At 38.0% G+C, this 17,351-nt stretch overlaps 1 protein-coding gene across 1 annotated transcript in view; it reads right to left on the bottom strand.

Moving 5' to 3' along the window:
• Nucleotides 1-3,458: 3,458 nt before the first annotated feature.
• Nucleotides 3,459-17,351, bottom strand: part of pgbd5.L (piggyBac transposable element derived 5 L homeolog) — a 28,533-nt gene continuing 14,640 nt past the window's right edge. Inside the window, exons 3-7 of the mRNA XM_018263096.2 lie at nt 16,135-16,269; nt 14,900-15,080; nt 8,843-9,040; nt 6,835-6,940; nt 3,459-4,234 (exon numbers count right to left, since the gene is read on the bottom strand). Of these exons, the coding sequence (XP_018118585.1) occupies nt 4,039-4,234; nt 6,835-6,940; nt 8,843-9,040; nt 14,900-15,080; nt 16,135-16,269 (816 nt within the window). The 3' untranslated portion in view covers nt 3,459-4,038. The remainder of the gene's footprint in view (nt 4,235-6,834; nt 6,941-8,842; nt 9,041-14,899; nt 15,081-16,134; nt 16,270-17,351) is intronic.

Raw genomic sequence — 17,351 nt, 5'->3', positions numbered from 1 at the left:
ATCTCTGCCAAAAGCCAATTAAGTTTTAGAAACTTTGTATCTTCTTCTGGCTGTTCAGTGCAGGAAATCAAAGAGAAAGTCGGGACATTTCAGTAACAATCCGGGACTTCTGGTTGAGCTGTCAAAATCGGGACTCTAAAAACTGGATAGTTGGGAGGTATGCTTTTGGGCTGTGATTTTCCCAGACTACATATTTGTTAACTGGGTAGTAAAAGTACAGTTGTTATGTAAATAGAAGCTGTTATGCTTATACATGTAGAGAAAATATAAAACAGCCATCTATGAGTTGAGTACATAGAGTATTCCCTGTTGTAGCAAAGTAGACTCAGTGGGGCTTATTTATAAACACTGGGCAAATTTGCACCTGGGCAGTAACGAGAGACCAGCCAGCTGCAGGCAGCGTCAGACAGGGGGGCTCAGGGCCCACTGGGCCTGCAGCCTAAGGGGCCCCCCAGCCACAGTCCTCTCTGCAATACCCCGAGTGTGCACGTACCTCTTTCAAATGCGTCCGCATCAGGGAGGGGGGTAGGGAGAGGGAGTTGCAGGGAGCGGGTCTGGGCTGGTGGGGCCCATAAGAGCAGGGGCAGTTGGCCCAGTCCGGTAAGGTTGCCATGAGTTAAGGTGGTCATTGAATTACAATTATGATCTTTCCAAGAAAGGTTGTTCGTTTCAACACACACGTGTAGAACTGAAATGTCAGCTATACAGGAAGAAACAATAGAATTCTACCTGTATCTGATGATTCAGCACTAACAATGGCTGATGTTCGGGTGCTCAATCAAAATTTTCTGGGCATCACGATTGACTAGCTGACCGATATCGATCGGCTTATCTCCCACTATACCTGTGCTGAATATCATTCGAAGATTTGTTTAGTGCAATATTATCTGTGTGTTTATGGCAACCTTTATTTCGCGGGTGCAAATTTGCTCAGTGTTTATACTGTAAATCACTTCTGGTGTCTGTGAAGATATCCATGTGATGCACGAGATAACCATTGTGCCTGGAAAGCCTGGCTTTATAATTCTATTGTAAATATTGTAATCCTGTTTATATATTAAATTAACAGTTCAACACAGTGTGTATGTATGAATGTGTATGAGGGCAGATTCCCAATTCTGCTTTTACAATCCAAAATAGAACTACTTCAGGTAAAAGGTAAAGAACCCATTTAAGACTTTGTTTTATTGTTTTATAGTTGGACCTTGGACTTTGCTTGACTAGGAGCGCCACAGTAAATGTAAATAAATGATTCCGTTCAGTCTATCAGCTGACAGACAATTTGTTATGTTATACAATTAAAGCCATTGGTATAGGAGTCAGTTGGCTTTTAGAGGATACCACCATGGGTGATTCCACTTACTGATGGTACATTCCTTTTGGCACACAAAAGCAAGTTTTTACACTTCTGCTTTCCATGGGAAGCCGTGTACTGATTCTCTGGAAGGCAAACGGACTTCAAGTCTCAGAATCCAACACTTGAATATTGAACAAGGTTATGGGGGTTGGATGACTAAGTGGGTAGGAAAATGGTTTCTGAGAGACATTCATGATTCCTTAGATTGAGAGGAAACCACGACTGTAATATTTAAAACAAAAAACAAACCAGTGACTTTATCAAGCTGTGTATTGATTTCAGTGATCACATATCTCTATGTTTAAAAAAAAAAAGTAAATGGAAGCAGCCGTTTGAAAAATGCCTTGGGAAAGTGTTATTTTTTTTCCACATTTTTATTTTTATATTTAAGTTTTTTGTGCTTAATAATCCTCGAACAGTTACGTTTGGAACCTTGAATTTGAAATTTTTGCCCATAAAAACTTAATAAATCTGCTGCTTGGTAAATTTATATCTTATATGTTTTCTATAAGATTTCAAAGGAGGGGTTCATTACATCCCTTTCTATCGCTTTTTTCATCATTATTTAAATAAAGTTAATAAAATAAAACAGTAAGAAAAAAATATAAAATGAAACTGTGGGCAAGAGAGAAACATTAAAGGGGCAGTATACACCTATACACATGAGCACAATAAATTGGGCTATTATTCTACCTATGCAGAATAAGTACAGGTATGGGACCTGTTATCCAGAATGCTCGGGACCTAGGGTTCTCCGGATAACAGATTTGTCCATAATTTGGATCTTCATACCTTTTATCTACTAGAAAATCATGTAAACATTATATAAACCCTATAGGATGGTTTTGTTTACAACAAGGATTAATTAGATCTTAGTTTGGATACTGTTTTATGGGAGATGGTCTTTCCATAATTCAGAGCTTTCTGGATAACGGGTTTCCAGATTACGAATCCCATACCTGTATTTACCTATTATAAGGAGAATCAGAAGGTAGCGATTCCCCACATGTACATGTTGATCCAGAGAAAGGCAAAAAAAACCATTTGAAGCCTCTCCAATTTGCATTTGAAGGAAGGAAGGAATTTTCCCCCTCTGAGAGGCAGTTTCCCCCATAATTGCAGCATATTTGTGGTTGCGAGGGTGTGATTGGCCTGATGTATTGACAGTAGATGCATTAAAATTGCCATAATTGCAGCAGGGGTGGCATAATGTGTTTGGTGGGAGAGTGATGTGTGCACCGTATTCTTGTGGTGTATCTGAGCTACAGTGACTCAAGCAGCCCCTTGCTTTGGAGATGCTGGTAGCTCTAGGGTTTCCACAGCAGTCTGTCTGGGGCAAGAGGCACAATATCACTCATTTTTGCGGCCTTACAATCCCCTATAAGGTTAAATTGGCAATATTATTCTCTAGGGATATTTTTTTAAATCAGCTGTTATATTCTGCTTTAGTTTCCTAATATACACTGTAATTTACTTAACTTGTGCGAAAGTTAAAAAGAAGTAGAATTGATATGAATATCTATGCAGTATTTATCTCTGGGCAGTCAATATCATATGAAAAATCTCTTCACGTACTCACATTCAAGACTTTGCAAGGGCTTTATTTTTGTATGTATTCTTGTATATTCTATGTATGCACATTCTATGTATGCACTAGAGTCCTGTGTGACCTGTGCCAGACCTGGACCCGCCACCCAATAAGTTCCCGTACCTAGTCCCACTACCGACTGGGCTCACAAATAGTTTACTTACCTTCCAACCCAGGACCTGTGAAACTGGAAGTACTGTCACTGTGAACCAGAAGTGACGTGCAGCCAAAGCAGATCGGAGGGGGACTAATTTCCTCAGGGGAGGGAACAATCCCACACCAAGGCAGGTTATCCGTGTAATATCCGCAGGATCAGAGAATGTGAACTTTCTGCCCAAAACCCGATCACATTATGAGTATTCTGTGGGTACCCCACCCAGGACTCTATTAAACTCTAGTATACACCCATTTATTGTACAGCACTATGGAATATGTTGGTGCTTCAGAATAATATTTCTAATGAAACTACTTTAGACATATAGCCTATAAGAAATGACCAGCCTGAACACCGAGTTTCACTAATTATTCTTATTTGCAATTCGGCAGCATTTAAACAGTATTTATCATTCATCAAAACACAATAGACTTAAATAACATTGACAAAAAAAATCAGTGACATAAAAAAGAAAAACATGATAGAATATATTGCACATTAGTTACAGAAAAGGAATTGCCTGAAAATATATAATTTTATTGGTGCAAACTGCCCTCATACAAGCATCAAACTTTCACTCCACAGTTTCTAGATTTTAGTTTGTAAACCTTTAAAAATGCATGGGTTTTGCAAATTCTAACAAAAATTTCAGTGAAGTGATGACTATTAAAACCTCATCATGTGTTTAAAATAATCTGTTACATGTCCTAATGATTCAGTGGTTTACATCACTATATATATATATATATATATATATATATATATATATATATATATATATATATATATATATATATATATATATATATATATGTATATATATATGTATATATATGTATATAAGTAGTAGGCTGGCATAGTTGATGCCAACATCCCTGAATGGCAATCATGAGCTTGCAGCGTCATATTGAGAACAAGAGACTGTAGAGTAGACTGATATCAATGGCATGGCGATGTATCCTCCAGTCCCAGCAGCTCCCGCACAAGTCTGTCCCCAAACTGAGCCCGACTGTATCTTTTCACGTGGTAGGCATCAGACATTTTATAGAGGATGTAGGCATTGTTTATAGCAATGCTGATAGTAAACCAGAACACCTGCTGCCAAGTTTTGTTTGGCTTGTGTGAAATAAAATATCTGCAACAGAAAAGGGGAAAAGGATTAATGAATGCCACAATTTTATCTATCACATGTGTTGGCTTCCATTTTTAAGATTGCAGATAAATTGTTGTTGTTGATGGGAAATGTTGTGCAACTATGCACCATGCTAGCCTGTAGAATAGAGGGCAACAGAAATGCACTTCATCAGATGGGAGGGATGTTGTTGAGAGAGAAATTGGGCATTAGGGTGTACGGCAAGAGAAAATGAAACTAAAATACACCTTTTGAGGATGACACTTTGAGGATGACACTTTAAGAATGACTTTTTAAAAACAATAAAACTTGTTTACAATGCAGGACGCAGCTTTCGGCACTTTGCAGGCCTCTGTACTATGCTTGGGGTGCATAGACCTATGGATCCTCTCACTGACTCACTGCATTTATCAATAGTGAGTCGCAGGTGAGGGGAGGCATGAGGGATCCCCCCTCCCACCCCTTATTGTATGTATCATTCTCTTCGTATTTTAATGTTTATTAGACTAGAAAAGTGGTACCTGGTGTTTGTTCAATCAATAGGCTGACTATAGATTTGGGTATAAGATGCAGAGATGCATGATAAATCTATGTAGTTACTGTGCTTGAGCAATGTTCTACAGTGACCCTGGCTAACTGTGAAATAATTTAAAAGATTGTTGGATACTATGTGCCATGCAATAAACGCCAAGAAAATAAGGGTACATAGAAGAAATTCCAGTGGCACACTGAATGCTGAAAAAAGTGTTAAGTTTATTCACCCAAATACATACAGACAAGGGCTGTCTGTATGTATTTGGGTGAATAAACTTAGCACTTTTTTCAGCATTCAGTGTGCCACTGGAATTTCTTCTATGTATCTACATGACCCACATGGCAGGAGTGGGTTCTCCGGTGTAGCACCTGGTACCACAAAGGGTACATGATCAGGGGTGGAAGCACTCTACCATACTGTTGTGCATAAGAAAATAAGGGTAGTCTGAAGTTCTACAGCAGTATTAGAGGCTGAGCAGCAGCACCATCAAGGAACAGTTCAGTGTAAAAATAAAAACTGGGTAAATAGATGGTTGTGCAAAATTAAAAATGTTTCAATTATAGTTAGTTAGGCAAAAATGTAATGTATACAGTCTGGAGTGAGTGTATGTCTAACAGAACAGAATACAACTTCCTGCTTTTCAGCTCTCTAACTCTGAGTAAGTCAGAGAAGAAAAGGTTAAAACAAAATAAGCCTTATCAGAAAGGTCCAACTAAATATACCAGTAAACCCTCAAAGTAGTGCTGCTCCGAGTCTTCTGTCAAAAGAAAAACTGCATTTCTTTCCTTCTATTGTGTACACATGGGCTTCTGTATCAGATTTCCTGCCTTCAGCTTAAACTTCCTTACCCTGGGTGTGATCATGCTCAGTTTGCTCCTCCCCCCCCCTCCTTTCTCTGCTGTAATCTGAGCCCAGAGCTATAAGTGAGCAGGGAGAGACTCAGGCAGGAAGTAATGTCACACCAAGCTAATACTGCAGCTGCTATCCTAAACAGACAGAGAGCGTATAGAGATTTTTACTCAGGTATGGTAAAACATTCTACAGAATAAATATAGCATTCTAGCTTGCACTATTGCAGCTAATCTATTGGCAATAAAATGCCTCTGTAGCTTTCCTTCTACTTTAAAGGAGAATTCAACCCTGTGGGATAAAACCCCGTACCCCCACCCCACGTAGACCCCCCTCCCTCCTCCCCCCAGGCTAACTACCCCCCTGGGGGAAATGCCCCATACTTTTTACTTACCGCTCGTCACAGATTCTGGCAGCGGACTTCGCGGCATCCATCTTCCGGGTCCTCGGTAAGCTGCCTGGGAGATCGGTATGTTGGCGCAAGCGCAGTTGGAGCAGTTTGCCGGTCTTCAAAAACTGTGCATGCGCCGAAATTGACAGAGATTGTCAATCTCCTACTCATCTTACCGAGGACCCAGAAGATGGATGCGTGGAACTCCGCTGGCAGAAACTGGGCCAAGGGGTAAGTATAAAGTATGGGGCATTTCCCCTGGGGGGCAGATTTCCTGGGGGGAGGGTATGGGATTTTTCCCCACAGGGTTGAATTCTTCTTTAAGGGGAGCCACAAGGGACAAAACTGAGTTTGCAATTAATCCTCAGCAAACGCAAAAGCAAACGGTTATGACCCAAGTGCCCCCATCAAGTCAACGATTGGTTACTGCCTGGTGATCAATCAGTGGAAACCAAGAGAGCTGCAAAGCAGGAGGTTCTGTTCTGTTAGACATCTGACTCCAACCTTTATAGATTACATTTTTGGCTAACTAACTATATTGAATACATGTTTTATTTAGCACAGCCTATCTATTTACCCAGTTTTATTGATATACAGAACAATTCCTTTAAAAGTTTTAACATCTGATCTATTCTTCATAAGTTGAGGGAGTCTAGGATTTATTCCAATGAAGCCTGCCCAACAGTCTGTAGTGATACTGCCTGTCAGTGTATCATCTGGGTTAATGCGCCTATTTAATGTATTATGAGGACAGAGGTAGGAGGTTTTCAAGGTATGGGGTACGCGCATTCATTTCTTACAACCATCTTTAACATCTTGTTAACTTACTTGCTGTATTTATCATCATATTTACAGATGTAACTGAGGTGAGCGGCAAATGCTTCAACTGCCAAAGGACAAGGAATCTCTCCACTCTTTCTTTTAATGATGACTCCTGATAAGGAAATAAACATGTAGGCTAAGAAACTTAGATACAGCTTGAAGCTGTTCTTGAAGTCAGATGAACAGCTGATGAGTAAAGGCTACTCAAAGACTGGCTTGCTATAGGGTTACTAGACAAGTAGCAAACTTACTACCATTTAGCAAATGTATAAATAGTGTAAAAAAAACAAAAACATATTAATCTTTACAATACATATCAATAAATATTTCTTGTTTTCACCCTCAGTGCATTAAATATATACATGTATATATATTATATCCATAATACTACCCTGTCTTTCTACCTTTTACACCACTGATACATCACCAGTTGTTCCCACACCATCCTACAAAATCAACCATGTACTGTAGCTCCAATAGTATAGTTTTAGAAACATTTCACTTTGCACACTTTTTTGTGCTTGCATAGAGGAACCTATTTTCAGGTATACATTTAATTATTTTTCCTTTCTGGCAAAGTACAGAAGCCTATCTTGCTTTATTCCAGGGACTAGCTACACGCTCAAGACCAGTGCCTGCTTCCCATGTAAAGAAAACAGAATCATAGAGATGCCAACCTGGGTGTATTATAAACCACATCACATAACCATATCTCATAGCAATGCTGTCTCCATGTAATCAATTAATCAGATTAAAAAGCATTGCTTTACTGAATATGTAAATATAGTATTAGTATTATTTTTCCTACCACCAGAATCATTCAGATACCCATTTTAAAGGCACTGTTCACCTTTAAAATACATTTTTGGTATGATGTAGCGAGTGATATTCTGAAACAATTTGCAATTGGTTTTCATTTTTTATTATTTGTGGTTTATGAGTTATTTATATTTTTATTCAGCAGCTCTCCAGTTTGCAATTTCAGCAGTCTGGTTGCTAGGCTCCAAATTACCCTATGAATAGAAGAGGGGCTGAATAGAATGATGTGTAATAAAAAGTAGCAATAACAAACATCTGTAACCATACCGAGCATTTCTTTTTTAGATGGTGTCAGTGACCCCCCCCCATTTCAAAGCTAGAAAGAGTCAGAAAATGTAAGCAATTAACACAAAAACTATAAAAAAGAAAAAATGAAGACTAATTGAAAAGTTGCTTAAAATTAGCCAGCCTAGAACATACTAAACCAGGCACATCCTAAGTGTGGCCCGGGGGCCAATTGCGGCCCGTATTCAAATTTAGCCTCTATCATGAAATTAATAATAATGTGGCCCCCCAGCACAGTGCAATCAGGAATTGCGTAGTCATAGCAGTGATATATGGGCACATTAGTGAAATGATCTGCCACTTGGTCTATACTGCTGCCTGTGTGCTGAAGGTGTTAGCAATAGACACGTACTGGCACCTAGAGACACGCTGTTTTCACATACTTCTTTAGGGCTGAAGGTGTCAATAGACGTACTGATGTGCCAGTACAGTAAACTAAAGAAGTATGGCGTCACTACGTTCCAGTACGTGTCTATTGCTAACACCTTCAGCACACAGGCAGCAATATAGACCAAGTGGCAGATCATTTCACTAATGTGCCCAAATATTACTGCTACGATTACTCGATTCCTGTAATTTAATGTTAATGGTTCAAAGAATGTCAGGCTGAATGGTCGGCCCCCAAACATTTTCCCCTCACCAAATCTGGCCCTCGTTGCAAAAAGTTTGGGCACCCCTGTACTAAACGTTAAGGTGAACCACCCTTTTAAATTCAATTTCTACTGCATTGTGATTGTGTTTTTGTATCATGGACTTGCATTTCAGAAAACAATCATGTGGAAATAAGTACAGTCTTCACCACACACTGTATGTTTATACAAAAGCATGTGATATGTTTCTGGCAGTATTTATTTACATTGCATCCATGTATGAATGTTCTTTCCACTCTGTATTTACATTTCACACTGACCTTGCTGAACTGAAGAGTAAGCATTGGTAAGAAAGCGAAAATATCCTCTGTTGTACCAACAAATAAGGGACATGTTTTCCTTCACTCTGATAGTATACTGCCCCCGAGATTGTGGTACTCCTGTGTTACTAAGCATCGATGGAGGAAGTCCAGTGCAGTCACTTTTACGAGAGCTTAATAATCCACAGCAATAAATACCTGTACAAAAGAAATTACAAAATTACAAAAATTAAAAAGAGTAGTAGTTCTGAAGTTAAGTTCAGACAGGTGACTTCTGATTGTGAGGGTGACCATACTAGCTTCTTTGTGTTCCTGTGAGATGCAGAATGCAACTAACATTCCTGTAACTGCAGGAAGGCAGACTGAGGCCTCAGCATCTTAGTAGTAAGCATTTACAGAAATACACACAGCTAGAATAATAATCAAAGGTTCACTTTGCTTTGGCGTGACATGGAATACTGAGGTCATTTTGGAGGCCTTTCCTGTATCTATTAAAACCACCACTAGAGAGTTGCCATCTAATTCTAGTTTTTGTACATTGTGAATAAAGGAAATTATCACCAATGCAAAACAACACTAACACCAAGGGCAAATGGAGCAAATCCACTTCTCTCAGCCTGAAAAAAAATACACAGGTTGAAAACAGCAGAGCCAGCACTCCATCTGCCCTTGGCCTAAACAGCAGTGTTCTTGCTGACTGTCGGCTGAGGAAAGGTGTACTAGGCAGCCCTATGGAGACTAACCTTTTTTATGCCACTGGGGCACCTTGAACCTTAACTGATGTGAGGAAACCATGGAGATGCTATCAAGTCCTTATGCTCACATTTAGGGGCAAATTCACTAAGATTCGTAGTTGCGCCAGGCGTAACTTCGCCGCACTTCGCCAGGCGTAGTTTCGCTAGCGCTCCGCAAAGTCACTAAAATCCGAAGTTGCGCTCAGGGGTAGCGTAAGGTTGCGAAGTTGCGCTAGCGTTGATTCGTTAAGCGAAGCGAAGTTACGCTAGCGATGGTTAATTTGCATACGGCGCCAAATTCAAATTTCAATGGAGGAATATGTAGCAGCACTACAAATGCCTGGGAAACCTTCAAAACATCAAATAAATTTTTTATTTTGCCCTACACATGTGCCCACTGTATAGTTAAGTTGCCATGAGTTAGGAAATGTAGGGGGGAAGGATGTGAGCCCCAAAAAAATTTTCAATCTTTTTCAGCCTATCACCCATAATATAGAAAAAACGCCAGCGTTTTTTGGGACTTAGAAAAAATTTGAACTTTTTTTGAAGCAATCCCTATGTACTCTATTGCGCTTCGCCTGGTCTGAGGTGGCAAAGGAAGTCTAGCGTAAAAGGTAGCGTTCAGTACAATGCGTGCGTTAGTGAATTTGCGTAGTTACGTCTGTTGTGCAAATTCGCCAGGCATAAGTGTGCGAAGTAACACTAGCGAATGTACACCAGCGTTCGTTAGTGAATTTGCGAAGTAACGAAAATGACCAACGCTAGCGAATTGACGCTAGCGTTAGGCGCTTCGCGCTTAGTGAATTTGCCCCTTAGGGTGATAGATCACATTGAAACCTTTTCATACCAGTCTACAACCATTCTCCCAGGCTAAAAGCTCTATATCTGTGGGGTGCATGACCAGTATTGAGTGTTGGTTATGTCAATGTATTTGTGAAATATATGAAACTGGTTTTATATCTACGACAAATTTCAGTCAGAGTTCAAAGTTTAAAGCACAATATTGGAACAGCATTGATGTTCAAAAAAAATAATGACCCACTAATGACTAGAAACCGGGGTGAATGTTCCATCTTAATATTCTTTGACCTTACTTATTGTCCTGGTACTGTTCGCAAATGTTCAAGTCTTTCTAGAAAGGATTTTAAGAGACGATATTCCACTACCCTATTGCTACTAAAATACAATTCCCATGGCTCAGTTTTATCTTTAGGCCATGGGCAAACAGAATGTAGGCTCCACTGCTCTTAGACTGCATATTTTTGCAGGCTGATAGAAGTGAATCTGCCCCTGTCCAATTGATTGGAGCCGTTGCTGCTTGAGAAGATACTTCCTTTTGCATATATGGGCTGACCTCTGCTCCCTGCTCTGCTACTTGTGAGCGTATGAAAGCATATCTAATTCAAATTAATTGAGATGGGGCACAGAGCAGATCCGCTTGTCTCAGCCTGCACAAAATTATGTACACTGAAAGCAGCAGAGCGTACGCATAAATCCAACATCATAGTCAAAGCTTCCATAATTATTCAGATAATACCCAACTTTAAAGTTCTTTGACCCAGATCCTAAATACCCTACATCGTTAATAAACCTTTAACTTTTCCTAAAAGCATATGCCCCTTGGATTTGAGGCACAAGAATATAAAGGGGTCAGTATTCCCTGCTAAAATCTTATGGTGCATGTGCCTTTTTTCAGATTGCAGTTGAACACTATCTGTTCATTCAAGCCTTTTTGGAAAATACAGTCTGAGATGGCCACAGTTTTCTATAGTCATGTAAAACCTTTGCCATCCCATATTCATATAAGTAAATTAAAGGAATATAATACAGGGAGTTATTTAAATCTGCTGTTGTCCAGGTATAATTACTGACTGAACAATTCTTTCCAGGGTTCCAATATTCTACCACAAAGGGACAGATGTATTAAGGTTTGAATGGTAAATTCGTACTCGAATTTCGGAAAAAAATTGTATCAAAACTCATAAATTCGACTTTAAAATCACGAACTCAAATTTAAACTTGGACATGAGATTTATCAAGCCTCAACCATGGAATATTCACTACCTAAAACCTGCCAAATTCATTTACAAGTCAATGACAGAGGTCCGTTGACCCATTTGAAGATGTTCATAGCCTTCTTGACATTCAAGTTTTTTTTGTAGAAAAACTCGAATCGTGTTTCATTCAAGTTCGATTCGAGTTTTCAGGTCAGTAACATTCGTTCTAATTTTAGATGTTCGAATTTTTTCATAAATATGATAACATTCAAGTTTTGAATACATTTGAATTTATTAGAGTAAAAATTCACATAAATTCGACCTTTGATAAATCTGCCCAAAATGTTTTTGCATTAGGAAATGGCTAGGAAAAAAAACATGGCAAATTTATAAGCTACCCATGCACTTTTCAAATATGAGAATAGCATATCCTGAAGTGTTAATGCATGTGATATTTATAACCACATAAAAGATTTAAGGTGCTTATAAAGCTTCATAACATTAAAACTCAGTGACCTAGTTTCAGAGTATGATTATTGTTGCAGCAGTATTTCAATCCACTGACCCCTCCATAGGCCACACTCTAAAAAACAAACAATGACAAAAAAACAACCTTAAAAGCTGGTAGTAAGTGAGCCTTCCATGGGAGACAAACAGCATCAAACTGCAGGTATTTCTTCCATTGGGAATCTGCTCATTACAAATAGCTAATGATCCATGATCACAAGAGAATATGAGAGTAATACCCCCTCCACATAGTTATAACTACCAATTCCACTCTTCTTACAACTGTTATTATGAGCTGTTTATGTAGAATCCTGATGTACAGCCTTCTGTGGAAATGTGTCTTGCTTTTTCCCTTCCCCTGCCTCAGTTTCCTGACACAATGTGGATTGATGGATTGTAAATAAAAACAAGAACTGTCAAATGTTGTTATAAAGTTCAATAGTGCTAGCGAGGGCTGACCTGATTTTTTTAAATTCTCGTATTTTTGCAGTGTAGAGGCCAGGCTTAGCATTTTTCTGAGTTCATGTTTTATCTTTTTTTAAATGCAAATGCTAGTACGGGCTCTACCATTTAACACAGAAGACAAGTGTATTTATACTCACTCAATGTGGTTCATTTTAAGAAGGATTCAGTATTTGTATTAAAAAAAAAAGTCTTAAATAGGGTGTATTGGGTTAAACTTCTCACTATGGACATTAACAGACATACTGGCCTTAACTAATAAGGAAAAGGATGCCTACCAGCGTAACTAACATTGGATTCCTACTGTCCCTCAAATTATTTGCCATCTTTAAAGGAAAACTATAATCCCAAACAATTAAGTTTTCTATTAAAAATATATTGCATAAAACAGCTCATATGTAAAACCCTACTGAATGTAAATAAACCATTTTCATAATAATATACTTTTTTAGTAGTATGTGCCATTGGGTAATCCTAAATAAAAAATATAAATTTAAGAACTAAGGGCCACCACCTGGGATCATGCGATTCGCGGTGCACATAAACAAACCAAACATGTTAGGTCACACGAAGCAATGGTGTGAACAAAGGTGTGTGCTCTTTGGTAGGTATGTGAGGTCTTTAATGCAAATAAAACAGGAAGGCTTCAAAAATTTTCTTTTTTTGGCAAATACAGGTATGGGTCCAGAATGCTTAAGGTTTTCCAGATAACAGATCTTTTTGTAATTTGGATCTTCATACCTTAAGTCTACTAAAAAATCATGTAAACATTAAATAAACCCAATAGGCTGGTTTTACTTTCAATAAGGATTAATTATACCTTAATGTGGATCAAGTACAAGGTACTGTTATATTATCACAGAGAAAAGGGAAATCATTTTTAAACATTTGGATTATTTGGATAAAATAGAATCTATGGGAGGCCATTCTGTAATTTGGAGCTTTCTGGATAACGGGTTTCCGTTGAACGGATACCATACATGTATAATCCTGTTTTGACCGATCCAAGGGCATTCATTGAGAGATGTTTGTGTAATTGTATTTAGAGGGAAGCACTCACTGCAGATTATAAATTGTTATTAATATGTACGTCATCTAGTATGAAATCCATCTGATCTTGGTCTAAATTTTGCTTATTAATAAATTAATCTCAAAGACAGATTCTGAATAATTATTTTTCGCTGAAAAACATAATAATAATGTGATGTAGCTTTATTCATTTCATTTGAGAATGCATTAACGTTCAGTTAAATAGCAAATGAAACAATGGACTATCCATTCTCTAATATGAATATGGATTAAGCTTTCATTTTCCTCCTCTGGACAGAATTAATCTCATATTTCCTGCATGAAGCCCTCTATATTTGTTTTTTCATAGTTCAGTCTTCGTTTTGCATATTATTATCTTGCCTTTTCTCAAGGCTTATTTTTCCCCTTTTATCATCTTCATAGTCTGTAATAGCACTTTCCATTTTTTTGCTGCTCCATCAACCTCTCTCTGTCAAGGATCTCTTAAATTTTCTCTATCTGCATTATTAGAAAAACTCACTTTACCTACTGGTGCCCCAGCATTGCTAGTGCCTTCTAGTAAGGCTTTCTTGACTGCTATAAAAAGAGGAATACTTTGGGGAAAATAAAAATAATTTATTTTAATCTTTAGTGTTAAAGCTGAGATAACGGACTAATTTATTAAAGCAACTGCTTCCGGTACTATCTTGTCTGTGACAACACACTTTTTGTTTGGAATAAAGCACACTAGATTTTTTCTGGCCCTATAATCTATATTTATGTAAATTAAAATGAATGTACGGTCCAAATATAAAACAATCATCTAAATGTAATTTAGATGATTTACTTTGATTAAATGTGTCTAATGTATTATTAAAACTCTCTTTGGAGTTCCAACCTTCACAGCTCAGTGTGTTCAGAGGATGCCTCATTGTACAGAAACACAGGACAAAATGCTGACCTAGGGTCATACAACAAATACACAAGCTCTCAGCGCTTACTCATTTCTGTGAGCTCTTGGGCCATTAACGGTGGCTGAGTTGCTACCACTCCTTTGTTGCTTCAGAGCCAAGTCAACCAAAAGCAATGTTTTTTCAACTAAGCAGGTATAAATCCAAATTTTGCAAATTGAAAGCACATTTCATTCTGAGTGTTTTCATAATAGTACTGCTTGCTTCTGTCTGCTTTACCAGCCACTACCATGTTAGTTGGAATAATTGTATTCTTACAGATTAGATAAAACACTAACAGAAAAAAACACTTTTCAATGTTCTTCTAATGAAATCCTTTTTTATTCTTTAAACCACAAACAAATAACATATATATAAATAAAACTCTTAAGCACAAACCTTGCTTTTCAAACTCTTCAAACAGACTGAAGCTTGTGATGCTAGGCCCAGTGAAAATGATGTAGTTTTTCCCAGCTGCATTTTGACACAAGTTTTTGGCCACCATGCGATGAAGCTGTGGTTTGTTTTTCAATGTGTCAAGGCCATCTGTGGCACTTCCTTCCTTTAAATGAATGTAAACCTTAAAACAGACCCAAAGACAGAATTACAATTATTACTTGTAAAAGTTAAGGCCACTTCCACATAAGCTAACCAGATATATCCTGTACATCATTTTCAATAGCGGACATCTTTTCTTTCCCATGGTCTGCAAAGCTATGTGGGTTAAGTTAAAGAACACTACTCAAGACAAGTCAAGAGTGAGTTTATTGTCATTTCTTCCATATATGTTTGTACAGTACACAGTGAAAGAAAACAACGTTCCTCTAGGACCATGGTGCTACACACAACATAGATGTCAAAAGTTTATGTTTTTAGCAGCAAAAATGTATAGTGTTCAGTGAATAAGAATGGCTTTGATAAAATGATTTACTTGTCTCCTTGAGTGCAAGGTTACATATGCTTTATAAGTGCAGGATTTGCACATTTGCTCACCAGGTTTTCTGACTCAAAACACTTTGAGGGAGTACAAGGGATGTTATATTAGGATTATTCTAGTCATGTTGTGCATGTGAAAGGAGGGATTTGGTACTGCCTGTTTTTTTTGGATGACATAAAAGTGGGCAGAATATAAAATGTTGCTACAGGTATGAGACATGTTATCCAGAATACATTCTAGCTGGAGAGCAGCCATATCGGGGGGATTAGTCACCAAAAGAAGAGGTGGTTTGTCGCTGGGCGACTAATCTCCCCAAGTAGCCACGTGTGCCACCACCCCGTCCCTAAGTCTGCTAGGAAATCATGTAAACATTAAATAAACCAATAAGGATTAATTATATCTTAGCTTGGATCTTGTACAAGGTACTGTTTTAGTATTACAGAGAAAAGGGAAATCATTTAAAAAAAATTGGATTATTTGGAGTCAATGGGCCTTTCCATAATTCAGAGCTTTCTGGATAATAGGTTTCTGGATAATGGATTTCATACCTGTACTCCAGCATTGTACTCTCTGTATTGGAAGGGACCTTCACTAGAAGTCAAATTAACTCACTGGTGTTGGACAACTTGGAAAATGGGCAGAAAGTAAAAGTCACAGTGTGAAACCATTTTCTTGTGCTGCTGTATGTGACATGTACCTGGCAAATGAATCCGGTAGATGAGCACTGTCTGACCCAGACACTGAACTTTCTCTTTTTCCTTTTGCGCAGCTCTCGTTCCGTGCAGGTAGCAATGAACACAGGGTCTTCATCAATTAAAGGTTCATGTAGTACCTGGTGAATGATATTTAATCATGAATGAATTATTTCTACATTCTCATGAATAAAATAGCAAGGTATCCACATCGGGCAGTACCCAATACCAGGCATTCTACCGTTTTGTAAAACTGTGTGATTTTGTAACTATGTAACAACCCATTTCTGATTTTAGGATAAAGTAAACTAGCTAAAATTGCTAAACAGAACCTCCAGTCATGTTCAAAAGGTTTGTTGAGCACATTTGTGCAAATGTTAAAGGTTTGCTGAATTTTGTAGATCAGAAAAGAACCAAACATAAAAAGGTTTATTAATTACACCACTGCAATGTACAAATGGACCTAAAACTTCTTTGCATCTGCTACGCTGGGAGCAGTGTGATCCTTCTATAGTACAAGTGCACAGTATTCCAGCCTAATAAAAGACTGCACTGCCCCCAGAACCACTCAAATGGAGCGAGAAAGCCATCCGTTAAAGGGCTCATATAGAGAGGTGCAAAATTCATGCATTTAAGCTGCTTTTTTTTTATTCTTTTTTTGAACTCGTGAGCTCATAAAAAGTTGTGCGATTTCAAAGTAAGTTGAGCAATGTTCACAAGCATTTATTCAATTTCATTTGTACAAAACTAAACTAATATGGCTACTATAACAGACTTTACTGTATGTAATTGATTGCTACACTCAACAACCGAAAAACACTTTATCTTCCCAAGAACATTCTTCTTTTCTTTAGCAGAGGCAGGTGTTTACTGATCAGTTACTGGTTATTCACTAGATATCTTAAGGAATAAATTAAGAAAGAGTATAAAACTACCTAAACCAGATAAGATACATTCATATGTTTCCCACAGATAAGACACATTAATATGTTTCCCACAGAATTGGGTTTAATATCTATGCTGATGAAGAAAATGTAAATCTTTATTTATGATGTAATTATTATTTCATTTAGGACCCAGTTGGGCTTGTAACAGCATAGTACAATAGGAGGGCTATATGGTGCGGTGCCCAGCAACTCTATGCCAATAGCATGACAAAAAGCAAGCAAGCTATGCCAGCAACATATTTATAGAAACAATTAATTAGGAACGAAAAAATATT

The sequence above is a fragment of the Xenopus laevis genome, chromosome 5L, assembly GCF_017654675.1.
Source record: "Xenopus laevis strain J_2021 chromosome 5L, Xenopus_laevis_v10.1, whole genome shotgun sequence".
Taxonomy (NCBI): Eukaryota; Metazoa; Chordata; class Amphibia; order Anura; family Pipidae; genus Xenopus; species Xenopus laevis.
This window is presented reverse-complemented; position numbering and strand designations above follow the sequence as displayed.